Here is a 26,849-nt window from a genome sequence, read left to right on the forward strand (position 1 = left end):
AATTTGCATAGTTTCACAATTGCCTGGGACTGGGGCGCCTGGGACTGGAGGGTCAGCGGCGGCTAGGGTTGCCGGACCAGCAGCTGGGGTTGTTGTCATAGACATATATACATGTATACATGTATACATGTATATATGGTTGTTGCGCTGTCGGCATCAGCGGCGGCTGTTGCGAAAACCACGGCGGCAGCGACAGTGGCGGAAACTTCGGCGGCAGCGCCTGCTGCGGAAACTGTGGAGGCGGTGGCTGCCGCGGGAACAGCGGAGGCAGCGCCTGTCGTCATCGGAGCAGGAGGGGGGGCTGCCGTCATCGGCGGAACAGGAGCGGGAGCGGCCGTCATCAGCGGAGCATGAGCGGAGGCAGCCAGGGGGGGGGGGACAAAGGGGATTCTGCCTCAGTGTGGCCCTTCGGAGCCCCCAAAACAGCCCCTTATATGTTGATTCTGCCTAAGTGTGGCTCTGCAGAGACCCCAAAACAGCCCCTTATGTGTTGATTCTGCCTCAGTGTGGAGGTCACTGCGGCTCTGTGATGGATCCGATAAATGCGCTGGATGCGTTGAATGATGGATGTGATGAATGCGATGGAGGCGGAGTGCATGGCTAGTGTTGGCCAAACTACAACCCAAAAGTGTGGAGAGATAGCCTGGTGTTTCCCACAATTTCCCATGTTGGAAACCACTCGTTCAAGGTTTGATATTTTGGTTAGTGGCAGTTAGTAGCCTACCATAATACTGTGTTGTAAAAGCTGAGCTATCGACTGGCCAATTTAAATTTCATGCAGTATGCAGTGAGGGGAACTGCTTCACAAGTCCTGTGGGGAGGTGTCACATTCCACCAAACTCATATCCTATCACACACACACACACACACACACACACACGCATCACTTGCAGGCAGAAAAGCCACTTAAGTGTACAGTATTGAGGCAGCTCAACAATCAGAATAGCCTTTGAGATGCAGCAGGCACTTCAAGGCTGTCATTACCGTTTCACTTAAGCTGAGCTAGCTCAGGAGAACGCCCTATATATCGCCTGATTTAGCGTTAGCTCTGACCCATGGCTAATTAGCCTTTCGCGCACTCATAATACATTTGTCAGCACTACTACTCAGTCTCGGATCATCTCATCACTGACTGTTTATATAACCAGTCTTGGCAGATAGCTTCAGCTCGACTCATGACTAGGGATGGGTATCGTTTGGTTTTTATCCGATACCGGTACATAACCGATACTTTTAAAACGATACCGGTGCCTAAACGGTGCCGGAACCGATACTTTTATAAAAAATTTAAAAAATTACGATTTATGGGGTTTGCTTTGGATGTAAGGTATTTTGTGCAGTCTGCAGTGCAGTATTGTGTCCAACTTACCGTTAAGTCTTAACGGTTTCTTTCAGTTTTTCCTTTTGTACTTTTTCTCTTGAGCGGGGCCTGTGAACATTTGCTTAGAATGTTGCTGAAATTGACTCCTCAGGTGATTTGATGAATCCTTGTCCATCTGCGGGGCAATTATTCTCAGAGAACTTCCATTTCGTCCATGTATTCGATTTCACGAATTCGCAGTTGACTGCTAGCATCTTGACAATTGTACTGTTCTCAATTTCTATTAAATAAAATGACACTGGATGTGACCACTTACATACGTTTATTACTTGCTCACTTCAAAAATAGAACTGTTGTAGACCCATTTTCTCGCTTCAAACATAAACCCATTGGTGACATAGGGTGATACAGAAGCAGTTTTAAGCATAATCGCACTTCGTGAAATTGTTTAACCCCTACTGAACAAGCTATAATGTCTATAATTCATCGAATGAATGAACTGCCTTAAAGCGTTCTGAAAACCATTTTATTTTCACCAACAAACTATACACCTTCTGGAGAAAAATAATATACTTTCGACATTACGAGGCTAAGGAATTCTATACAATTGTGTTTAAAATCATTTTACCCTCAACAATCGTTTCAATCTGGAAAGGTTTACGTGTGCCACCTGCTGGAATTTAACATTCACTTGCGCAGCGGGAATTCTTATCAAAGGCCCCATTCCATACACTTACCTGTCCACCACCACATGAATGACTGATGACAATGGGCATTCAGGTAAGGAAAGTCTAGTGGAAAATATCCAATATCCAATTATACATTTTGTGTGGCAGCCTATTTGCCTGTTATATAAACCAATGCCATCATTGACAGTTTTCTGCTTCATAGCTGCTTATTCTTATAATAGTAACCTTATGAGCACACTGTCTACCCACTAAGCTGTTCTACAACCAACACTTTGAATGCTGGCTCTCTCATTTATCCAGTCAATCTTGTATGTATCATGTATTTGCCGCATGCATGTTTTTCCTTGCCATGTCGCCCTAATGATTGCTCTGAGAGGTTGAGGCTCTGGGTTTTGCCTGGGGAAAATTGAAATTGTTATTGGCGCTATATCAATAAAATTGAATTGAATTAGATTGGTCCCATAATTAATATTTGTGGAAGACTGTTCTAGGTGAAACTATAACTTCCTACACATAACTTGTGCCTACCCAGACATAAAAAGAAAGCAGTGGTTTTCCCTGGGTAATTGCACAACCACCACAATCATGACAATTAGCCAACGGAAAACTCTGGTTTGTAGTGTCCCATGTTGAACCCAGCATTTACGACAATCTGAGGTAGATCAGTGAAGTTCTATTCCATGTGTGCTTAAAAATCCTTTTTGCAATTAACAGCAATAAAACAATTGTACTATTGTATCAAGGAAGGCCATGGTCCTGCAAATAGGCTATTATTTTCTTTTATTCTTAAAAACCATACACATTACTCAACAAGTTTCAAATGTAAATCAAAATCACGATAATCATTTACATTGCTCAAGATAAACAGACATGAAGTACTTTTTATTTTCTTTCCAAATGTTAAGATAAAAAAATAATAAATCCATAAAACAGATGGATAAACATTCATTCCCATGACAGGAAGAAAGCTACAGAATAAAATGTATGGATTCCTGTTTCATTCCATTTCCTTTTTATTTGCAAATCTCAAGCTGCTTTTTGTTTGTTTATCCAACAAAACAAGGAAACAAAAAAAAAATGTATTCCCTCCCCAAAGAGCTGTGGGATTACCCCACCTGCTGAACAATATATCCCTTACCTCATTCGATCCCCCCACCCCCCTCCACACCTTTCCCTTCAAGAACCAGCTGAACAAGGGACTAACAGTCCAAACATGTAGCCTGGTGATTTACCTCTAAAGCCGCCCCTGTAGTTTACCAGCTACTTCACAATATGGAACACAACATAACAGAACTGTGTGGTAGTATTATAACCATAGGCATTTTTTTTAGAAAGCCCATTTCCTTTCATACCATCCTCCACCCTGAGTAGAAAAGATTCCTAACAGAACCAAATCACGTTTGTAGTGAAACCCGGAACCCAATTGTGACTAATTTTTCATCAAATATCTCCCATCCCTCCCCATACACACTCTTCTGGTTCAGTAGGTTAAAAGTTGTCATGAGTTTGTCCATAAAAATACAAAGATACATTTCATCTATGTGGTATTTTGTCTGTATCAAAAGGTTGCTTTTATTTTCCAAGGGAGGTGTAGTTCAATAAAGTACCCTGTGCAGAGCTACCAGTGTATGCTTAAGATTTCTCCTTGCTTGAAAAAAAAAAAAAAACTCATGTAGATTATTCTGCCATTTTCCAGTATATCAGGTGTGAAAAACAAAATTCTACAAACAAATCAACTGCAGCAACATTTGGATGACTGGTCGGAGTCTGAGGGGGAAAGAAATTATACATTTTTTTTGGTTTTTACTTTTTTTTTTTTCTATGTCAACAAACCAGAACGTTTCAGGGAGCTTTAAAGTTCTCATCGAAAAGAAACCTTAAATATAAAAATAATAAAACAATGAAACAATATTCGAAAAAATAACCCACGCTTTTTTCATTGACCATGACGACAGTTGAACTAGCTAAAGACATAAACTCCTGAAGTTAAAACTTAAAATTCTCTTTATATCATAGTATCCTTTTTTTATATTGTTTCCAAATTCAATCTTTTCCTAAGCCTGAGTAAACAAACCTTAATATGGTACATTGGCAGGGATTGATGAATCACCAAATGAAATGTGGACTATTCTTAGTCTCGTTTCAAGAGGGGGAAAACAAGAGTCCTATAAAGGAATACTTTCCCCGCCGATGACAGCCATCTTATGTAAGAGTCCTGTGTTGTAAAAAGCTCTTTTAAAAACATGAGGAGACTCCTGTTGCGGCTGTGTCCGTGACATTCCCTTTGGATCCTCTCCACACCACTGGAGGAAAAGGAGAACAAAAAAAAAACAACCAGAAACTGGGCGGTGGGTCCCACCAACATGGAACACAAAGCTAATGTTAAAATGTTTTCTTTTGAAAGCGATGGATAACTATAGAAATGTAAAATGACAGAGGCCCTGGTCCAAAAAATCCCTTATGCTAACCTCACGCTACCACATCACCACAACCTTCCCTGGACCTGCTCACCTCTGCTCAATGCTGTACAAGCCTTAGTGTTGTCTATTTGGCTAAAAGGTTTCTATTTATCTACAAATATATAACGAATAAAACTTGCAGGCAAAAATAGTTTAGTTTCCATAGAAACACCCTTTTTTCCTGAAAATACAGCAGTATCTGAAATATTTCCTCTTTTTTTTAAATGCATTTTAAACTCTTACTTTTCCTGCATCACAAACAGGAAAAGCTCTATCAACCAACCAACGGAAGGAAAAACGAAAAGTATCTACAAACTTTGTAAACAGACCTGCTTAAAAAACAAAACAAAAAACATAAATATTTCAAAATATGAACAGCCAACAGAGCAGAAGATTAAAGTGTTTGTTGAATGAGCAAAAGGACCAGAGAAAAATGTACACCATCCAGCTAAAGAAAACAATAAAGGATTTTTTTTGTCATTTGTTACAGTCCGTCCTTATGTCACCAAGACGACTGCCACCCCCCACCCCGTTTGAAATAGTATTAATAAGAGGGCGGGGGGGGCGAACAAAACAAAAATCAGGTCACTTTCACTCTGAGTTTAAAATCATCCTTCCCATAACACCAAAAGAAAAGACTAAACAAAAAAACAAAACAATAGCAGTTAAAACAGATTTATTAAGGAGAGGGGAGTGGAGGCAGATAGAACAAGAGAGGGAGCTGGAGAGTTTAGACCCTTAGTTCTTGGAGGTGTTAAGCAGACCAAAATTAATGCCAAAATAAAATAAAAAATAAAATAAGAAACAAATTAACGATAAAGTGAGATCCAAACAAGAGACTCTACATTCTGCTGAATGCGTTCTTAGGTTTCAGTCCAGCATGGGCTGAGCTTTTCCAGGTGGGATGCTCTGCTTGCGTTTCCCTCCGCTCTGACCTCTCTCTGCCCCACTCCCTTTCCTCCATCCCTCCTTCCCACCCGCCTCAGTTAGTCCTGCCTCCCAGGGCATGTTGGTGGAGGGGCGGCGTGGGTCGGCTAGGTGCGAGATCAGAGGGAGGTCTCCAGGCTGTGCAGAGGGCTGGCGGGGGCCGACGGCGAGGCCTGAGGCTTGCCGCTGCCGGCATCCAGGAAAAAGTGCAGGCTGCTCTCCACAGCGTTATTGTTCTGGTTGGGCGAGGGTGGCGGCGGGGTGGTGGCCAGGGGCGTGGGAGTAGGAGTAGGCGAAGGGCTAGGAGAGGCGGTGTTGCCGCTGTTGTTGTTGTTGCGCTTGGTGGGGGCGTCGTCCTCGGCGTCCGTATCATCGATGAGGGGGATGCTCGGCTCGGAGTCCTCAATGTGGAACTCTGGGTGGTTCATGAAGTTGTGGATGGAGGTGCGCGACTCTGGCTTCTCTAGCCCGTCATAAGGACACAGGGAACTGCGGAATGCATTCACCACGCGGATCTGCAGGGGGGAGGCAGTAAATGCATATAATCAGTAATCGGTCATCTCTTGCTCAGTACTGTATTTACGAACACACACACACGCACAAACGTGTACACACTCACTGTGATATTTCAAATTCAGTACTATTAATATTAGTTCCACAATTAATATTGTTGGCTGGGACAATCTGTGAGTTATTGTTCCACTCTTACAACTTCCCAGAAGGTGTGTGAAGTGTCAGCTAGAGCCACCTCATGCAGTATGCAAGGATGAGCACACACACACGCACACCCATACACACTCCCAAGGCTGGTGAGTTGAAACAACTTCCTATGTTTTATCATATGCTACTCCTCTTTTTTGAGAGACAGAATACCCTGATTCAAAGAGAGAGCAAAAGCAATGACAGAAAGAAGAGATAGAAAACAGAGGCAGAGAGAAGAAGAGAATTGGATAGGGAAAGGAAGATTGCTTCTTACCGTGAGACTGATCCAAATAAAATAAATATATAAATCTTGATACATTCAATTAAGTAATTTCTAGTGAAACTCAGAGTCTTGGCCAAATTTATTCAAAGAGCTTGAAGAGGACAGAGAGAAGGACAGAGACAGAGTGAAATCTACCAATGAGTAAATGTCAGGAAGAGGACAGAAGTTATTTGTCAGGCATGCTTGAGGAGGAGGAGAAGGAGAGGATAAGGGAGGGAGATCAGTCCATTTGATTATGGTTGTGGAGAAGAAGAAAAAAAACAGAAAAACAACAACTTTCCAGAGAGCAGCCAAGCAGATCTAAAGCTGTACAGCACAAACGGAGAAAAAACAACAACTGACAAACGAGACTCGGACAAAGAGAGAGAGAGAGAGAGAGAGGGAGAGAGAGAGAGAGAAAGTGAGAGACCCATGCAGAGCGGTGCTACCTTTTCCTTCAACAGTAGTAAACCTTTGAGTATAGCCCATGACACATTGCATTAAGGAGGAATCTAAGGAGGAATATGGCGTAGTCAGTGGTCATGGCTTATGCGGGTTGGGATTGATTGATTGACTGACTTTTTCCAGTTCACTTTATAGCAGGACACACTAAGACTACATGATGAAACATGGTTATATTAGAGTCAAGGCTAGCAGTCAGAATCAACATGTAGTGATCAGCAGGGTACCTAGAAGAAAACACTTTTAGCACTTCAGTTACATCTCGGGATAGGAGCTTCATGAGAGTTGGGGGAGAAAAATAAGACTGTATTAACAGAAGTCTTTTGAGGGTAAAAATCTCTATCAAGACTTGAACAGAGAACAAAGTGAAACAGAACCCCACTACGTCCAACGTGTCCATCTCCAAACCTGCAAGAGAACAGTTAATGCAAAACTGACAGCCCTTTGTGTAGGATAACATGATTTTAAAAAAGAAAGAAGAACGAAAAAGAGAGGAGCTGGGGAAGACTCAGATAAACTGATTAATGTAACTATGTCTGAAAAAAATCTATTCAGAAGTAGACCACAGACATTCCTGAACCACTTAAAATGTCAAACAAAATCTACGACAACTATCTACTACTCCTCCAGTACTCATCTCACTGGAAATACACACAGCATTCAGGATATCAGCCCCAGGAGAAACCTATTAGTCCCGGCAGGTCATCCTCTCTTTGAGTTCATCATTCTAAATCTGGTGACCATCAGAGACACCAGCCATCATGGCCTTTCACGCACACACGCAGAGTTTCCCCACACTTCTATTTAGTTCTGACCACAATCAAGAGATACAGCCACAGGAGAACCAATTTCATTTCATTTTCCTCTCATCTTTTATATATAGCCATAGCCTTTGGAGGTGATCATGGGCGTATACTCAAATACATTTAAAAAACAGAGGGACTAGAGAGCGGCAACAGGGGGATGGCCGAGGCACAGCAGCTGCAGACAGACTAGACACAGAGTCACTCCGCTGGAGGGAGGTATATATTTATATATCTATATCTATACATAAGCACACAGTCAATCTAGCCCTGAGAGGGGGGGAGAGAGACCCAGCCACAAGCCAGAGAGCGGAACGATAGACAGACGTCAGGGGCGTCCATGTGGCACAGTACAGAACAGGAACGCACACTTATATGTACATACAGTCAGAGAGATAACAGCCGTCGCACACTAGCAGCAATGTGGAGCATGTTTGCGTATTTGTTTTTTGGGGGGGGGGGGGGGGGGGGGGGTGCTATGGTTGAGGAGATGGGAGTGGGGCATTAGGGAGAAATATGTAGAACGTTAGGCGAATGTCGCCAAGGGGCGACATTGTTAATCTCATGCACTAAGGAAACACGCACTCACACCCCACAGTGGCAGAAGCGGTGCTGGCAGCAGTGGCAGTAGAAAAGGCTACATGTGAAGGGCTAGAAACATTGGTTACATCGTGCTGTTGGCTGGCGCTGGAGGGCTGGCGCCTAAGGGCCCCCTGAAAGGAAGAGCCACTCTGGAACGCATTGACTACATCCATCTGCAAGGAATCAGAGAGCGTGACAGGGGTAGAACCCACACAACACATAGCAGAGGAGAGGAGAGGAAGAAAAGAGAGGAGCGGAGAAGAGAAAAAGTGGTATGTAGACCAGAAGAGATCGAGAGGAAGGAAAAGAAATGAGGGAAAAGGAGCAAAGAGAAAATAGAAATCAGAGTAAAGAGAGATGCAGGAGAGAAGCACAGAAGAGAACACAGAAGAGAAGAAAAAAAGGCACCCAGTTTAAAGTGGTTGCCCAGAGGGTAAAATAAGTACGAGACAACAGCAGTCAAGAGGAAGAGAGAGAGGGGAAAAAGGCACTGCTTAACAGTCTTAAGGAGTCTGACCAGGAGGGTAGCCCTTAGCTCTGCTCAATCTAGCCATGTCCAAATGGGTAACTGCTGGCTGCTTTCAAACTTTCATTACAGGTATGGCTTTACCTCCGGCTCAGTGACATGGAACATGTTAAAATGAAAGGTACAGAGTGGCACAAAATACTGAGGAGTCAGGAGGAATTGGAGGGTAACAGATTTGGGGTATAAACAAATGGGGGGATACTGTTTAGCTTGTAGTTTGTAGAGAAACCACTTGGCTAGATGAGGAAAGGAGGTGGAGGTGGAAGGGGGCTTGGGTAAAGGGGGGCTACTGAAGATGAGAGGAGAGGTGGCTATTGGTTGTCTCAGGAGGCAGTACCTGGGTCTGGATGCGGTTGAGGCCGCGGAACCAGAGGATCTGGCCGCGGCGCAGCTCACGCTCAGCGTGGTCGATCTCCTCCATTTCCTCCATTCCGTCCAGCTCCTCGTCGGGAATCTCACACTTCTGCGTGCCGTGGCCCGCCGACTTAAGGAACTTCAGCCAGCTCATGGGAATTGAAGAGATGATCTATCAGAAAGCAAATACAACAGTGAACGGAGTGAGGTAGTTACTTTACAATTGGACACTGAGGACAGCAGCACTGTGCAGAATAAAATAGGGGTAAACAAAAGATCAAAGACCAACTTATAGATTGTTGAAGTCTTCAGTCACAGAAACCAAGAGACTGTAGTATACCATGAATATACCATTGCAACAGGTGTATATACCACAACTGTTAAGAATAGTAACAGGCTATAGTGCATTCATGTTTCTGTAACACTAGCAGTAACTGATACAATTACTGATGCCTTCAACTTAACATTACTTACTAGAATTGCTTGATTTTGCATTGGTACTAACCTTCTCACTCATACAAATCATTAGATCCATTTACCACAATAAAACTAGTGAACAACAACAAAGGTATGCAGAGAGGATTTTAAGCAAACCGCTAGGCTAACGCTATGCAGACAACTAGGCACAATATCATAGACTAGGCTTCAGCCTTAATTTAACAAATAGGCCATCAGTGTTCTTCCTCCTGCCTGTTCAGATCCACATCTGAACCAATAACTAGGGAGCAATATTTTGTGTAATATTGAAAACTAAAATCAGGTTGTAAACAAAGGATCAGATGATCATATTCAGTCTGCTCACTGAGAGAACATAGTGTTGCCTTGTGTTCAGCCAACGCATGGCTCGACGACTAATAATAGCCGTAAAGCGATAGTGCTGTAAACCAAAACACATCTAATACAGTGTTTATAATACTACAGATGCTTAGAAGATCTGAACACTTGCCGATGGTTGCCAGCCATGTTTATTTTTAAGTCTGGAGCATTTCTGCCATTTGTCCTCACTTGACACAATTTAGCCACAAGGGGGGGCACCACTACCACAGTCAAAACCTCACTCCTTGCAGGTCAACAACGTGTGGCCAGCAGTGATGATGAAAAGCGTGTCTGGAGGCTTACCTGACCCCAGAGGAGACAGCCAAAGCCCAGGAAGACGCACCAGAGCCATTGGTCAAGAGTGAGACTCACACAGCTAAAGGGTTTCCCTCCAAACTGCACAATGACAATCTGCCAAGAGGAAGATGACTCATTTTTAAAGGGGAAGAGGGAAAACAATGCTGGAAGAATGTAAATAATTAAATTGTTCAATTTGAGCTAAAATCTACATATTCTGCGCAAAAAAAATTAAATATTCTGCAGTAAAAACACATAATCGTCCCCTAAGAGGTTTACTAGGGCTGTGGTTAACAAGTTCAGCTGAAGAGTCAAGAAAGGCACCCACTTGGATGATGAAAGTCCCAAAGACGATGGAGCAGAAGATAAGGTTGTTGAAGATTCCGTCAAAGACGTTCCTCTCGCCATGGATCTTGCGGGCGTTTATCTCGTTGAAGAGCTGCATCATGACGAACGTGTTAAAGACAATGGTGTAGTGCTCAGAGGGCGGGGAGTGGAGAGGGGCGTTCCTGCCGCTATCGATGTCAAAGACCCTCTCACCTGTGAAACACAAGTTGTCATGAGAACAACTCAATTCGTGGAAGGAGAAGAGAAGGGGAGTCACTACTGAACAGACTATACAGAGTTCTGGAGTGAGTACGTTTCTACATAAAAGTCAAAACCAAACACAAGTAAGGATAACTTAATAACTGAGAAGTGGGTTCTCCCACATGAAATACATGAAATGATGGCTTTCGTGATTTGGTAATGAGCTGTGCTGCAGGGACCTTACCAGCAAAGAGTAGCCAGAAGATGATGGTTAGCTGGTAGACGGCATGGCCCAATATATTCTTCATCATGGTCTTCGAGATAAGAGGCTTGTTGCGTCCGTACGGCCTCCTGAGCAAGAGGGCCTCTGTGGGTGGCTCGGTGGCTAGCGCCAGGGAGGCTAAGGTGTCCATGATCAGATTCACCCACAGCATTTGTACCGCTTTCAGGGGAGAGTCCTGCACAGGGAACCCAGACAATGTTTCACACAAAAAGTGTAAAAAGTACATGCCCTCAACTTACAGAGAGTAGCAAGGAATTTAGCTGGAACACTATTAACAGCATTAATTATTATAGAATTAATATATATCTAAAAACAAGATCTGTGTTTAGGGACTAGGAAGTTTCAATTGTAGTGCAAACAGAGGTCTTGAAGTAACCGTATGTAAATAGTGTGTTACACAACCCCTATAGCTTGTAACCCAGAGGTTCTCAAATCCCTGCACTCCCTTTCAGCAGAATGTCAAGACTTATTTCATGTCCTCAATGCAACTCCACTAAAGCAATCAGTAATTCTCACAGCAGCCTCACAACCTACATCATGTCACAACGATTTGGCTGGATAAGAAAAAATAAATACGTTTCTGACCTCGGCTCTCCTTCCCACCAGGCCCAAGCATTATCACGCCATGCTGGAGCTCTGTGTCAGCGCACAGGTCGCTAGCCAACCGCCTATTTGTCATCTATCACCATTTCACAGCCTCCATTTCCAATCACTTTTAGCCTGGCTGAGCAGTAATTAGCAGCTGCCACCTTGAGCAAGGGACAGACACAGGCCCCCCCCACCCCACTCCCTCTGAAAGAATGTGGCTGCATGGATGACTCCGCTTAGCGATAACTGAACTGTCTTCGGAAATCAGAACCGGACCAGCATACAGGCTGAACTAAACTCAATGGAAAAGAACAAAGATGTCCATTCACTGACTGCCTGTGGTCCAAATGATAATTTAATGCATGGTTCTACCTACTATGGTGTCGCACAGGCATGTTGACCTGATTATCCAGATCAAGACAGCTACACACTCATTTCTTCCACTAATTTAGGATATAAGGGCTTCATTCAGCATCGTAATGTGTGTGTGTTTATGTATATGGACTTTTTTTAATGTACACTGAAATGTACTGGGACTGCACCTGTGTGATGCAGGCTCCAGTGAAGGCCACGATCACAGCCACCACGTTGACGGTGAGCTGGAACTGCAGGAACTTGGAGATGCTGTCATAGACATTACGCCCCCACATCACTGCCTTCACGATGCTGCTGAAGTTGTCATCTGTCAGGATGATGTCCGAAGCCTCTTTGGCCACGTCCGTCCCAGCGATGCCCTGTCAGAACACACACACACACACGGTCAGACCTGTCAAGCAAACATGCCCATCGCGTATCATTTATATGTCCCTAGCAGCACAACAGAGCATGCCCTCTTCTAAGAGTCCTTATGCTGGAGAGAGACCAGAGGGGATTTGCTGCAGACAGGCACATTACCATGGCAAATCCAACGTCGGCTTTCTTCAAGGCGGGGCCGTCGTTGGTGCCATCTCCTGTCACCGCCACCACTTGCCTTTGCTCCGTGACAGTGCTGTCGATGATGCCTGCGAAACGAATCGCCATCTTCAACACAGTGCCATTACAGTGTTTTTCAACAGCACACCAAATTCACCCCTGGTGTGTTAGCGAGAGATAAGAGTGAATAAAATGACTGTACCTTTCACTAGCGTGTGCTTGTCTGTGGGGGAGGACCTAGCCAGTACTCGCAGCTTGGGCCAGATCTTATCAATGCGCTCCTGTTCAATCTGGAAAAGACAGCTATATATCAACACAAGTCTCAGACCATGTCAACATTTAGCCCTTTAACTGCAATTAAGGGAATAGTTATAATTAAATCACGTAGTAGTAATTTAACCAATTTCTAGCTGATTTTAAACAGTCATTTGTTTTGCCCTCACCTCTCCCTTCTCGTTGCGTATGCGGCGGTTGAACTCTTTGCCCTCCATGCAGAGGAAGTCGTCGCCTGGCAGCAGGATGCCACACTTGGTTGCTATGGCGCGGGCCGTGTTGATGTTGTCCCCTGTGACCATGCGCACAGTGATTCCGGCACGCTGGCACCTCGTTATGGCATCAGGGACCTGAAGAGCAGCGCACAGGGGCTTTAGCATCCACCAGCATGTAAATATCAAGTCACTGAAAACAGGATTTAATACTACTGGTTCTCAAGGCCAATTTTCAATAGCCCAACATTTAACATACAGGCATTACAGCCACATCAAAGCATTAAGGGCTGGTGATCGGAAAAAGGCTTATGTGTGTGCAGTTATGCCCCACCTAAAAGCTTTTTCAGAAAAATATCTAAGGATATACTGCCAATTAGTGGGATAGCAAACTGGTGCTCCTTTAAGCAAACACGCTCCCCTAAGTTTATGATGACTCCCCCAAATCCCCCCTCTCACATTTAAATTGCTGGACATCTTTGGTGCTTCACTGCAGCCATGGCTGATAAGAGCCTCCTAAGCATGTGAATAACAGATCACTTCTGCCCCACCACAGACCCAGTTAGCGAGACCACTTAATAGTCCATGAATTTAAAACCTAGAAACAGGAGGACTCTAGAAGTTTAGCTGATTGTATTGCAATATATTGTGGGTGACTCGGGTAAGGAAATCCCCATACCATCACTGGTAACCAACACATTTTCCAGTACTACTCAAAGGGAGGCTAACACCTGGGTGTGCAACGTGGCTTATCTGCACCACCTTACTATGTTCTAACACAGTGTCTTGAGTTTGTGTGCAAGTCTGTGGAAGCCATGGCCACGTCTGGGCAATTACCTCTGGCCTGACCGGGTCCTCGATGCCCACCACACAGATGCAGGTGAGGCTGGTGAGGATGTCAGTTTCGTTGTCCCAATCGGGCTCGCCGTCGGCAGCGGGGAAGTCACGGTAGGCCATGCAGATGGTCCTCAGGCCCTCAGAGGCCATGGGCTCGATCACCTTATTCACCATGTCGTCCTTGTCCCTTGGCCGGAACACCCGCTCTTCACCCGTGGCAGTCATGATCTTATAACACCTGGCACATCAGAGAGGGGCAAGAGTTTTAAAGTGTGTGTGTGTGTGTGTGTGTGTGTGTGTGTGTGTGTGTGCGTGTGTGTGTGTGTGTGCGTGCGGCCATTTCCCCTGAGGTAATAAGACAGAAACCCTGCAGCAGCATCCTCGTTAGAGGAGTGCATTTGACCAGCACATCTCTGGGGGAAATTGCTGCTCTCATTGCAGTCTTTGCCAAGCCTGGAGGAAAAGGCTTTAGTGCAAAGCCTTGCTGCAAAGCTCCTTAGTGTAAACAAACACAACCTACTTGGGCCTTTTAGCAGATATTCAGAGTGAAATTCACAGTAGCAAAGAGTAAGTAGCCAGGTGAAACGTGAAGATGTGAAAAAGAGAAGGGGGGGAAAAAAATGCTGCCTACTTCTTGAGGAGAATCTCTGAGGCGCCTTTGCTGAACATCCGGTAGCTGCCGTCAGAGTTTTTCAGCACAGTGCTCATGGATTTTCTGACAGAGTTGAAGGTGTAGACTTTGTAGAGTTTCTCCTCTGGGATCTCGTTGCGTATTGCTTGGTAGTCCTTTTTCAAGTCCATCACGAAGCCTAGCAAGGCACATTCCGTTTTGTTGCCCACCTGACGAGGCAGCCCACCCTCTTTTTCCGGAGACTGGGAGTGGAGAGAGAGAGAGAGAGAGAGAGCGAGAGCGAGAGAGAGAGAGAGAGCGAGAGGTGATTCAGTCAGTCATTCTGAGCTCCACATGCCTCAGTCCATTAATGCTCCGTTAGGATCTCAGACCCAGTGTGTCGGAACTAATATACTAGCTCTTCTGGTGGTGGAAGATGAACACAGGCACCAACAAGGCCAGACAGCACATTAAGGCAAGGATGAATGAGGATCGATAGCATGGATTGAATATTTTGCTTCCAGTTGAGCTCAAAGATATGGAGGATAAGTAATATGCAACTCATGCAAGGTGTACACGGCTCTGTTCGATATGGAAAATGACTACTGAGCAGCTTTACACACATCCCAAGGCAGGAAATAATTATTGACAAAATACTGTGTCAATCACAATGTACCATGTTATATAAACTAAATATTTAAATAAACAACCAGCCCCACCCACAGAGAAAGTGAGTGGCTGGTTCTCTGTGCAATCGTCTGCTTCGTTCATGTTGTAAACTATTTTGTTTTTAATTGAAGCGCAAACCAAACACACTTTGGGACAGGTCCAAGGTTTTACCTGCATAACTTAAAATACAAAAAGGTACGTGCATAAACACAAAAGCTGAAAGTACTGCATTTTGAATATTTCAGGAGTTGGTGCTGGATTTCTCCCTCTCTAGCTAAGATGACAGTCCCAGATAATTAACCACAGCTTCCATGATGATACCAGTCTGCCCAGGGATCCTCACCATGATCTTGGTAGTGTAGGCGGAGTTGACACTGATGCCTAGAACGAGCATGTCCATGACATGGGCGTGGATGGCCTCAGGCTCGGGCACTTTCCTGTGGTGCTTCTCAGCCAAGTACGCCTGCACCACAGTCATCCTGTTCATGGTCAGCGTGCCCGTCTTGTCGGAGCAGATGGCAGTGGCGTTGCCCATGGTCTCGCAAGCATCAAGGTGCCGGACCAGGTTGTTGTCCTTCATCATTTTCTGGAAAACAACAAAACAAACACACAAAAAAACCACACACCACTACTTATTAACTTGCACTTGGTAAAATTACTTATTCATTGTAAGTTAAATCAGTACATATTTAGTGTCTTTCGTGGTGGAAAGAGCTGATTACTGACGCCAGCAGAAGGCAGTCAGCTCTTTATTGGATAAGTCGGTGTGGCCCCGCAAAGGAGGATAAGTGAGTGTTGGTTTAAGGCACTTTAGTGAGGATTGGTCACGGACACAAGGGTGCCGTGCTAAGCCGCTAAAGAGGGAACTTCAGAAGGCGACGTGACGTGGCTCTTACTTTAACGGAGTAAGCCAGCGAGATGGTGACGGCCAGGGGAAGGCCTTCAGGCACGGCCACCACCAGCACTGTGACGCCAATGATGAAGAACTTGACGAAGAACTGAATGTAGATTGGAGTGCACTCCTTGGCCCATGACAGTCCCTGGATCCAGAAGGTGTCCACAGCAAAGAGAGCAACCAGGATGAGGACTGTGATGGCTGACATAAACAGGCCTGGATAGAACAAACACAAATACAAACTCTAATTCATCATCATTTACACAACTGCTATTATTTTATACATCAACAAAGGGGGAAACAAGCCCAAAATAAACTGGTCTTACCAGCTTTGCCGATCTGGACAGCTAGTTTGGTCAACTTCCCCTGGAGAACAGATTTCTCCTTCTTTGGCATACTGGACTTCTTCTTCTCCTCAGCATCGGCTCCTTCATCGCTGTTGAGGGGCTGCATTTCCATGGCCGCTCCATCCTGGGCTTTGGCTGAAACAGATGGTGTTGAGAGGGCTATTAGCCACAGCACAAACAGGTCCATGCATGGATGCCTTTCTCTCATCTCCGTTCTCTATAACACTGATGTACTACAAGTTGTAGCTTCAGATAATTGGATCTGACTTTTTTACTGGCTAATTGGACCCAAGTTATTGCAATTAAATGTTAACATTACAAATGCAGAAAGTCTGACTGTCGTCATGCTCGGTGAGCAGTGAGCGTTGGGAAGCTGTCACTGCGGGTTGGGTCAGCACGGGCACAGAGGACAATACCGCGGGGCGAATCTTTTCAGCCCAGTCACCCTCCTTCTCCCTCTGAAACGGAGAGAACGAAGACCCATTTTCCCCAGGACTCAGGGAATGTTAAACTAATTAAGTATATTTCACTGAGCGAAAAATGTAATTAAGTGAGGTGGAAATTTAATTACTCCAGTCTACACTCTGCTGGCGGTTCGGGCTGTGGCTTTCTACATTGGCCAGACAGACACCATTTAAATTCCTCTAAAGCTATGTTCGTCTCCCTTCCAGCTCAATTCAGTCTGTCCAAACACACACACGCTCCCTCGCATCAAACCAAGTAACCTTGGAGACACAAAGCCCTCTTTGCTGAGGCCAAAGGGCTGATGCCCACACCATCCATCAATGTGGAAAAATCATTACTGCCAGCCAGCCTTCCAAACACACACACAACCCAATATAGCCAAATTCCCCATATATAACACACACTCATACATGACAAGACTCATTTCATACTTCAGTGGCACAAACAGCATTGGGATCCACCCAAACCATGTCTAAAGAGTGTGTACAGATTTTGTGCGCGTGTATGAAAAGGATATTGTGGGCATATGCTTGCATGTTTTTTTTTTCCATTCCAAATGGCCTTAACCACTGAGAATAATTAAGCTTCAAATTTGCTGTTGTCAGGGAACAAGTAGCACTTTGGTGCAGTGAGTTTGTTTCTACACACACACACACACACACACACACACACACACACACACACACACACACACACACCAGTGGGCTGCAGAGGTGTGTGCCTGTGTGATTTGGGCATCATTTTGGAGCACAGACCTGGGGAGGCAACTGCTCTTTTCCCTCAGGATGCTTTAAGAGCTTTAATCTGCTGGGCGCTAATCACCGTAACTGGATTCAGCGGCACCTGTCTAGCACACGGGTGTTAACGCTCATACCACAGCGCTAATGACACACTAACACATGCATGGAACAAGTTATCGCGCAGCGCACACACACACGTATATGTATATGTATGCATATGCCCACACTGTCCCTCTTATTCTCTCCCACGCACAACCTATTAGGGCCTATTGCACTTCATCTGGGCAGCTTTAATGAAGATCCAATAGTGCTAACGGGTTAAAGAGACGGCTTTAAGTGCAGGCTGCACCACATGAGAGCAGCAGGGCTAATCAAGAGCTTGTTAAGCCGCCATGTCAACAGGGCCACTCACCTTTCTTTCGGTTTTCCACCGAGCCATCCTGCTTTTTGTCTGTGGAGAAGAGGTAGAGAGAGAGAGAAACATGAAGTACACAGTCCACTCAGTAACTTAGCCATTAGACACCATTATGCAAGAAAGCGCAAGGCTGCGAGCGTCTAAACATATTTTCAATTATGTAAATGTTCCCATTGATTTAACAGAGTGAGAGACGATCCCTGGAATTTTTATGAGCATGCAAACAGACGAATGTGGGCTCTTCGGCGGCTCTCCGACATGCAAATCCACAGCTATTGCTTGCTCCAATCCACACACACACACATAGATCATGTCCATTTCAAGCACAAATCCACCCGCTGCTCTTGCCGTCTTGCTTGAATGAGTGCGGAGTGGGACCTGCTGAAATAACTGCAGGTGTTAATTTGACCTCCTGCCACAAGTTACCAGTGAACCGATAAAGAGTCATTACAGCACTGGTAGCTAATGAACCGCTGCAGAAATCACTGTATATGTAACCACTGCTATGAATCACTGGGCAAATGTGCAATGGCCAGCAGCATCATAAGAAAAATAAATAGGCAGAAAGTACATAGTAAGACAACGGAACTGAATAGGAATCAGAAGAAAGGTATTTGTGTGGGACAGGCACAAGGGCAGAATCTGGCATTTGCAGACATTTTCATAAGCTGTCAATCTAAAGAGGGTGGTTTGGCAAGTCATTTCCAGTTAATGTAATAGATCTGAAACTCAATATCAATATGCTGAGGAAAAATGTCAATAATCTGTGTGTTCAAGAGAGATAGAGAGAAAGCTGCATCGTTCTTCCCTGTTAAACCGGCGTAGCCTGTTAAAGCATTCTCAATATTACGAATATGTCATCTCTAAGCTTTTGACGAAGACTTCCACAGGTATGCCTTTCCAAAGGTGTTTACGTTTCTATGCTTGTTTCCCAAAGTTCCCTAGAAAAAAAACTTTCCTACGTTTACCTTAAGATGCTGAATCGATGTTTCCTAAATTTCCCTCGGGATTAATAAAGTATCCATCTATCTATCTTTCTGACATCGTTTTTTGTCTTTCACGTAGGTTTGAGCATGTGTGTGATTACTTTGATGCCCATGACTCAGACTATCAAAAATAAAAAAATTAAACAATTCCCACATAAGGATATACATTAAGGAATAGCTTACAGTATAACTTACTTAATGACATAGCGCTAAGAAGGCTTCGGGAAACGTAGCCATTTCTTATATCGGTTCTAACATAATACTGAAAAATATCCCATCCAGTGTGACCAATTGTGATGTTGTCCTTAAGAAAAATTCTGCCAGCAGAATCTTCCCTTCATATTTGCTGTAGTGAACTTTTATAATCAGCAGTTCTGATTAAAGCTCCAGGTTTATGAGGCCTTCATTTTGTGTCTGACATAATTAATGTAATTAACCTCAGCACGACATTTGTCTAAACAAACTATAGACAAATCTTTCATACTTTGGTGTCTTTCTGATTCAATATCACTCCATTCAATTCACCCCAAGGTCAAATAGCAACTCTGACGTCTGAGCTGAAACTGAAAAAAGCATGGACCACCACATAAGGTTAATGAACGACTAATTTCCTCCATGGCTTTCTCACCTCCTAACAGTGAATGTTTTGAGTGTGTGTGTGTGTGTGTGTGTGTGTGTGTGTGTGTGTGTGTGTGTGTGTATTCACAGATACCTCTGCCTGTCTGCCTGGCCTCACCTGACTGTGCCTTTGGCACCTAACAAAACACAAAGATGTGTCACAGGAAAATGCTGGCTAAAAACTTCCATTCAAGAGGAAATAAGCAAAATGGCAAGGGGAACAAAACAATGCGTGACCTACTTTTCTTGTCCTCTTTCTTATTGTTGTCTTCGTCCTCGTCGTCTTCAGAAGCCCCCAGTAAAGTGAAGATTATTCCAGTTTGGGAGTTGACTCCCACGGCAGTGACCAGCATTTTTCCAGAGCCCTCCATGACATGGGTTCCTGTGGAAGATGTTGGCCAGATGAGGTTGAGTTAGAGTATCGCGCACACACACACACACACACACCCCCCCCTTGGACAACCTTACTCTCAGCAATTCCGCAGAAAAATGTGATGTTTTAATTAACTTATTATACAGGTTGGCGTTGTCAAAACCGTAATGCCCATACCCAGTTCTCCAGCATCCTAGAATAACCATAATCCCTATAATAACTGCAATCATTGTAGTATATTATTACAATTGTATGGGTATAGTAAACATCCCTTAGCCGAAAGGCCATAATCTTCCATATTGGTACGGAGACTGGAACGTATGTACGTACGTACACACGCACGTTAACTTGTTTTGACCTCATTGCAGGGAGTATCATGAATAATGATGGGGAAAGCACAATGCCAAAGATAGCTCTACAAATAAATATGGGCTTTAATCAACGGATTATTGTTAGGCAGAGCAATGAGAAGGCTAACCTGAACCTACCACTAAATCACAGAGACAGACACAGCATGAGAGAGCAAGAGTGAGAGAGAACACAGAAGAAAGAGAGAGGCTACTGGAGTTGTGAGTATGGGGCCAATAGGTCATCATGGCACCAGCAGCTTCATCAGCACCGCTACATAGACTGGGTGCGGGGCTGGGGGGGGGGGGGGGGGGGGGGATCTGCAAAGGGTGTGTTGGGCTTCCACAGGAGCAGACAGGCTGTGCTGTGCGGTGCTGTGTTCTATTGGAGGAGTGCCCACACTGGCTGGGAGAAGCAAACAAGCGCTTAAATCCCCCCAGCACTCCTCTAGGAGTGAGGATGGGGGGGGGGGGTTGGGAAGAGACAGAAGAGAGCCATTTCAGCACAGGATCAACTTGTTTCATAAAATGGGATTAGTGGCCGACAAGCACCAGCCAAAGTCGCAGGGGTGAATAGCAAACAGAACAGCAACCCCAGCTCTGTGCTCTGCAGCCTCCGGCTCCCCTCAGCACCCCCCTCCACCTGGTTCTGCATCACTGCAGCAGCAGCACTGCAGAGAGGCTTGGGTCTGGTGAAACCTTTTAGCAGGGCGAGTCTCCAGTCAGGAATCCTGCAGCCAGCCAGCCGGCCGGCCAAGGCCACACTCAGGGTTGTTTACCATTTTGTTTAGAAAGTGGAAGGGGGGGTGGGGTGGGTGGTAGAAGGGCAAGCGCAAGATACCTGAGAGCAGCAAGGGGTCTTTCTGTAGCGTCTTCTTCACGTGGTCAGACTCTCCCGTCAGCGAACTCTCGTCGATCTTCAGATCATTCCCTTGGATGAGGACGCCGTCAGCAGGGAGAAGGTCACCTGGAAACCGTTACATTTACAACATGTCAATTTAATTGCAGACTGAAGCCAAGCACACCATAACCATTAAGAGACGTGGTGAAAATGAGCCACTGTGGCAACCCATCCAATGGTTTGGCCTGAAAAATACCCGAAAATCTCTGTATAGCACCAAGGAATAAAAGCCGGAAGCCTTGACTCAAAGTGGACATATAAATGCAACCTGGACTTCAGTCATAAATGGTAGTAAGCCACATGAATGCAATCTCAGGAGTTGAAAGAGTAGTGGCTCTCACATTAGACATTAGAAGTGAGGAGGTAAATAACTAATGTTAAAATGAATGGCGAAACAGCAGATTTGTAACTAATTTGCTGCCTGCCCAGTGAGCAAGACAGCATGAAAAATCATGAAAAAGTATTTTTTGCCTTAATTGAGTAGTTGGGGGAAGAAAAAGGCAGTTTGTGTCAGATTTAAATGCGGATTCACGTGATGTGCTTTTAACGTCTGTTCAACCATCCCAACTTACGTATTTCTCCCCATTAATTTAGATAGGAGCCTGATCTTGTAGCTGTCTGGGGGCATAACCAAAATGTCTGCAGAGTGGCGAGACTTGTTTATAAGGACTTTGCCCTCACCATATTTGATTTGTGCTATATCCCCGACCACTATATCGGCCACTGGGATCTGGATGACCTGTCCGCCCCGTACGACGGTGAACTTCTGTTCTTGTTCGATGCGGCTCTGGAGGCCACGGAACTGTTTCTCCTTGCTCCAGTCATTGAAAGCTGTGACAAGCACCACACAGACGACCGACAGCAGGATGGCAGCGCCCTCGATCCAGCCAGCCTCCGCCTCGCCTTCATCCTCCGCACCACCAGCTGCTTTCCCGCAGTCTGCACATGCAAGTATGTACCATCAGCAAAATACATGTCATCCGTATCCCTATCATAGGTTAACAGTTTTTAACTATAACTTTATTTTCACATTTTAAAAACACATTAAGGGGCGTTTGTAAACGAGCAATGAAAATCACTTTACAGTGGTGTTGTATTGCTAAATAGTAGTGCTACATTTATGCGAGTGGGTGAAATCACAAACATATGTGTGAGTGTGCCTGATGGTGGGGGCAAAAAAGAACAGAAAGGGTGTGCTTACCTACATCCTCGGCCTCGGGAGGTTTATAAAATGAAAGGCCTAATGAAACTATGGCTGCCACTTCTAAGATAATCAACGTCACATCTTGTAATGCTTCCCAAACTAATTGAAGAAATGTTTTTGGCTTCTTTGGAGGTATATTGTTCTTCCCAAACACTTCTTGTCTCTTCTCGATGTCTGAAGGCTGCCCACTTAAACCTGTGTTTTGAGGGGGGGGGGGGGGGGGAGAATTAGGGTTAGAGAGAGAAACAAAAATGTTACCATGATTGTGTGAGAGCTATGTACTCTACTGTTTGATGCAGACACATTCCATTGCTAGAAATAAAGATACGGGGCTGTAATGTGGCTTTCCACAGCTACACACACTGGCCTGAAGCCAGCAGCATCATAACACAGTCAGACCTGCAGCTATTGTGACTTCAGTTGGAATCAAGGGGTCATCTGCAAAGGCCTAAACCCACCTTATGGCTGCTCAAGCAAATGCCAAACCACACAACTCAAGAGTGAGATGACAACAGACAAACAAGTTACTACCGTGTACAACATCTACAGTCGAAGGATTATATCAGAGCTGGACACATCAACATACTGACTCCTATTACTTCTTTATTAGAGGGCAGAGGGTAGCAGTCAGAGAAGGTCACTGGATGAACACCATTCAGTCAACGTAGCTAAGCCTTTCCACAACGGAAACCAATAAACAGGACCTCACTTATTCTTCAACTAACATGGCTCTTTTAGCGTCTCAGCATAAGATAAGAAATTGAGGAAGTAAAACGCAAAAGGCAGGTAAAGTGGCCCAGCAGTAGCATTGACATGCTTTCCACCGTCCCTCCTGCTACATGGGAAACAGTGGGATATAGTGTGCTGTTGAGTGGGGAAAGGGCCCAAAAGGTCACGGGTGCATTATGCAAAGAAGGCTTCCCAAAAACAACAAGCCTGCACCAGAATCAGCAGTTCTGTCCACGGCTCATGGCTCACTAAGCAGCCTGGGACAATGCACATCCTTCCTCTGTCACTGGCCAGTGCAGCAGTGAGGCCACTGAAACAATATGGCTTTCTTCTGCCGTGACCAGGTGAATTATGAGCACACAAGACAGTGGGGAAAAAAAAGGGCATTGTCTGCACCACACACACACACACACACAATGACTGAGACATTTTTGTTCATGAATGCTGTGACGGCTGGGCAATGTAGCGCACAACGGCTTCATTCAAATGACTGGTGCTTCCATTCAAAAGAGTCTGCACTGTTGCTATGCATTATTCCCCACAGAAGAGCAACAAACAGGCCACAGAGAACAAGGCCTAAATAAAGACAGCGGAAAAAAAAGGCTGGATGGAAAATAAGCTAACCCACAAGCACTGGTGGCTTGAACTGCTACTCAATGCTGACTCTGGGTCTTCAAGTAATAACAATGAATGAAACTTAATAAGTTGACAAATAATTTGAAAGGAAGGACTCATCTTGTCAAAAAAAAAAAAAAAGTTGAACCAGACTATAGGTTACTAAAGTCTGACCGTGGTTCAGTCAGCCACCATTTGAGGTACACTACTATACCATACCACATGAGTGGATATGACAGTCAGTTTGGCCTTTGGTTCAAAGGTCCATTGTTGAGTTGGCCTAGCTGCTGTGAGAAGCACTGAAGCTTGGTCAGCAGTAGCCACTGGTCTCCCGCCAACATACATTCAGAGACACACACACACACACACATACACCATGATGCCTCAGCACAACACGTTACTGACATCATATCTACTCAGCAGCCACAGTGACAGACAGCGTCGGGGACAGGCAGGGCAGAGTGCCATTGAGTTGTCCATAGGCCAGGCCAGGCCAAGCAAGCAGTGATAAGGGTGTGCCTGCCACCACACACTGTCCCCCAACCAGCCCCCCCACTGTGTCCAGCCCAGTGAGAGCGCTCCGTGGCACAACAAACCCCTGGTTGAATAAGCAGCCCCCCTGACCCTTCTACTCTGACAGGGCCAGACAAAATCGCTACTTGTGTTAGAGGGGGACTTGCAAACAAAAAACTAAAGAAACAAAGAAAGAACAAAAGAAACTACCATCAGACTCTGTTAGTGGGAAACAAGCAGGCAGGGAGAGCCAACAGGCATTTGATTAGGCCGCATTAATCCAGACGGACTCGCGCCAGCTGATAAGTGCTGAGTGGCGGCTTCCTCATCGCGTCGGTTGCACTGTTTGTTCTCGAGATTTTTTCTCTCTCCCCCTCCACAAGCAAAGCTGATCCTCTCGGTGCCTGGTCAGTGACCATGTGCTTGCAGTCTCTGCAGGAGTTTTTTTTCTCTCCGTCTCCCTCTCAAATCCTCATGGTTTCAGTGTTGAGTGTGTGCGCGCAACTACACACAAAAGCAAAAGTGAGCATATGTGTTAGTGTGCTTACTCGTGTAATTGGTGTACTGGTGTAATTGTGTGTGTGTATGACTATGTATGACAGCAAGAGTGAGCATGTGTGTGTGCTTGCTCGTAGACTGGTGTGACCATGTGTGTGTGTGTGTGTGTGTGTTTTTGTGTGTGTGCGTCACACAGCGGATTAGGGACTGTGAGTGTGTGTCTGTGTGGAGATGAGGTGCTGATGACTCAGGGCTGACAGCTCCATTGGAGGGCTCCGCTTCCTGCCTGCCACGCCGGCCTGCACAGTTTGCTTTGATTCTCACCACATCCAATGAAAACATGCTGACAGCTAATACCCATTTAATTTCTCATACGCACCACCACCACCACCACCACCACCACCACCACCACCCCTCCCCTCTACGCAGCTCCTCGCTCTCCAGACAACTGTTGGTGTTAGGGGAGTAAACATTCGCCATCAGGCAGGGATAGTTTCACATCTTAAAGCGTGCTTCACCGCCACCTTTTCCACACCAACGGCCTCCCCCGTACACATGGTTAAAATCATCCAGCCACGGTATCGATTTGCTTCCTCTTGACTGGACACCTGAAAGTGCTGGCTACAATAAAAGGGAGTCAAAAAAAAAAAAAGCGGGGGTGGGGGTGCTTTTCTGCATCTCACTGCTGTAGGTCTACATTTGGCGCGAGTCCCAGGGATCGGACTGCACCGGCCTCCAGACATGCTGAGCCCTTCTGCTGGTACTACACTACACTCTGTTAAGGCGTGCGCACACAGACACACAGACACAGGAGGGGGTTGTGGCGGGCACTGCAGAGGCCAGGCCAGGCCAGGCCGGCGTAATGAAGCGAGGGAGTGCGGGGCAGAGGAGTAGAGGATACTTCAGCCTGCCTCTGTGGACTGCAGGGAGGGATTAGTGAACAACAGGTACACTGTCCTCCCCTTTTCAAACTTCAGAGAGAGAGACCGTGAAAGAAAAAGATAGGAAGAGAAACAGAGACAGGCTGTGCGGCTGTTACACTGAGCCTAATGCTCCCATAATCTCAGCACAGAGAGAGAGAGGAACTACGACTAGGATGTATTCACAAAATCCTTAATTTCTGAAATTTGTGATGGATAGGGGGACAGTTCCATTACATTCTTCTGCAAGTTTTAAAAGGATTGCGGGTCAGTAACTTCATACCATTTCCAATGTCAAGGCTATATATAGTACTGTAGCAATACTTAAACATCTAAGTGAACATGTGAACATAAAAGTGGTTAACAGAATAGTCAGAAGTTGACAACCACAAACAGGAAATGGTAAATGTATCAGTTCGGGTATGTAGACATAGAAAGACCTGGACCGGAAATATTTCGCCATAATGTCGCCATTCACTGGTCTGGGTTAGCTGTATAGTTCGTAATTGATCATAATCTATGATGTTTGGTGTGTTTTATTACATAAATGTAAAAAAAAAAAAAAATTGTTCTTAAACTAATTTCTGGGATTCTGATTGGACAAAGTCATCGTCAGTCAACAAGCCAACCAACTAGATCTAATTATGGAGTCATGTAACGTGGTTAAGCCCTTCAGCAGCTTACTGATTCTGATGTTACCCTGCTATCCGTGGCCGAGTGGATTCAAAGATGTTCAGTAAAAACACTTTTGTCACAAGCAAACTCAAAGTAGCTGCATGGGAACAAGAGTCAACTATATCCTAGATTAGCATAACAGGATAGCTAACTACCTGGCCAACTGTGCCAGGGAGCTTTGGGTCTTGCAGGGACGGTAGCTAGCATTAAGTGGGTTTCAGCAACATATCAGAGTGTTTGGGAGTTAGCGCAATAACTGCTAGTTTAGTGTGCTATTAGACGTACGTGATGGCTACTAGCGTATAGCAAGCTTGCTAAACTAAGCTAAGCATCAATACCAATAAAATCCCCCATGTGTTGGTCATTTAAAAAATAATGTGGTTCTTCTTTGAAGTAACACGCACATACATCTGTATGTTGTGAATTCATAGCAGGTATGAAGTGAAGAGCACAGTCACATAGTCACATTAATTTAAATGGGGCAAAACACTTCCTT

The 26,849-nt window shown here is 45.1% G+C and overlaps 1 protein-coding gene across 4 annotated transcripts in view; it reads right to left on the reverse strand.

Moving 5' to 3' along the window:
- Positions 1 to 3,655: 3,655 nt before the first annotated feature.
- atp2b1a (ATPase plasma membrane Ca2+ transporting 1a) overlaps positions 3,656 to 26,849 on the reverse strand; it is a 35,194-nt gene continuing 12,000 nt past the window's right edge. For 2 of the 4 annotated variants that reach the window (XM_031583301.2, XM_031583302.2), the window contains exons 3-22: positions 22,401 to 22,598; positions 21,881 to 22,138; positions 21,140 to 21,265; positions 19,820 to 19,960; positions 17,972 to 18,010; positions 16,334 to 16,489; positions 16,009 to 16,223; positions 15,456 to 15,698; positions 14,465 to 14,706; positions 13,834 to 14,071; positions 12,955 to 13,134; positions 12,714 to 12,801; positions 12,494 to 12,600; positions 12,142 to 12,333; positions 10,973 to 11,186; positions 10,529 to 10,740; positions 10,207 to 10,314; positions 9,071 to 9,259; positions 8,294 to 8,380; positions 3,656 to 5,911 (exon numbers count right to left, since the gene is read on the reverse strand). In XM_031583301.2, the coding sequence (XP_031439161.1) occupies positions 5,516 to 5,911; positions 8,294 to 8,380; positions 9,071 to 9,259; positions 10,207 to 10,314; positions 10,529 to 10,740; positions 10,973 to 11,186; positions 12,142 to 12,333; positions 12,494 to 12,600; positions 12,714 to 12,801; positions 12,955 to 13,134; positions 13,834 to 14,071; positions 14,465 to 14,706; positions 15,456 to 15,698; positions 16,009 to 16,223; positions 16,334 to 16,489; positions 17,972 to 18,010; positions 19,820 to 19,960; positions 21,140 to 21,265; positions 21,881 to 22,138; positions 22,401 to 22,598 (3,629 nt within the window). In that variant the 3' untranslated portion in view covers positions 3,656 to 5,515. Of the gene's footprint in view, positions 5,912 to 8,214; positions 8,381 to 9,070; positions 9,260 to 10,206; positions 10,315 to 10,528; positions 10,741 to 10,972; positions 11,187 to 12,141; positions 12,334 to 12,493; positions 12,601 to 12,713; positions 12,802 to 12,954; positions 13,135 to 13,833; positions 14,072 to 14,464; positions 14,707 to 15,455; positions 15,699 to 16,008; positions 16,224 to 16,333; positions 16,490 to 17,971; positions 18,011 to 19,819; positions 19,961 to 21,139; positions 21,266 to 21,880; positions 22,139 to 22,400; positions 22,599 to 26,849 lie in introns of all 4 variants that reach the window. The other 2 variants (XM_031583304.2, XM_012824474.3) reach the window with 2 other exon arrangements.

The sequence above is a fragment of the Clupea harengus genome, chromosome 16, assembly GCF_900700415.2.
Source record: "Clupea harengus chromosome 16, Ch_v2.0.2, whole genome shotgun sequence".
Lineage (NCBI taxonomy): Eukaryota > Metazoa > Chordata > Actinopteri > Clupeiformes > Clupeidae > Clupea > Clupea harengus.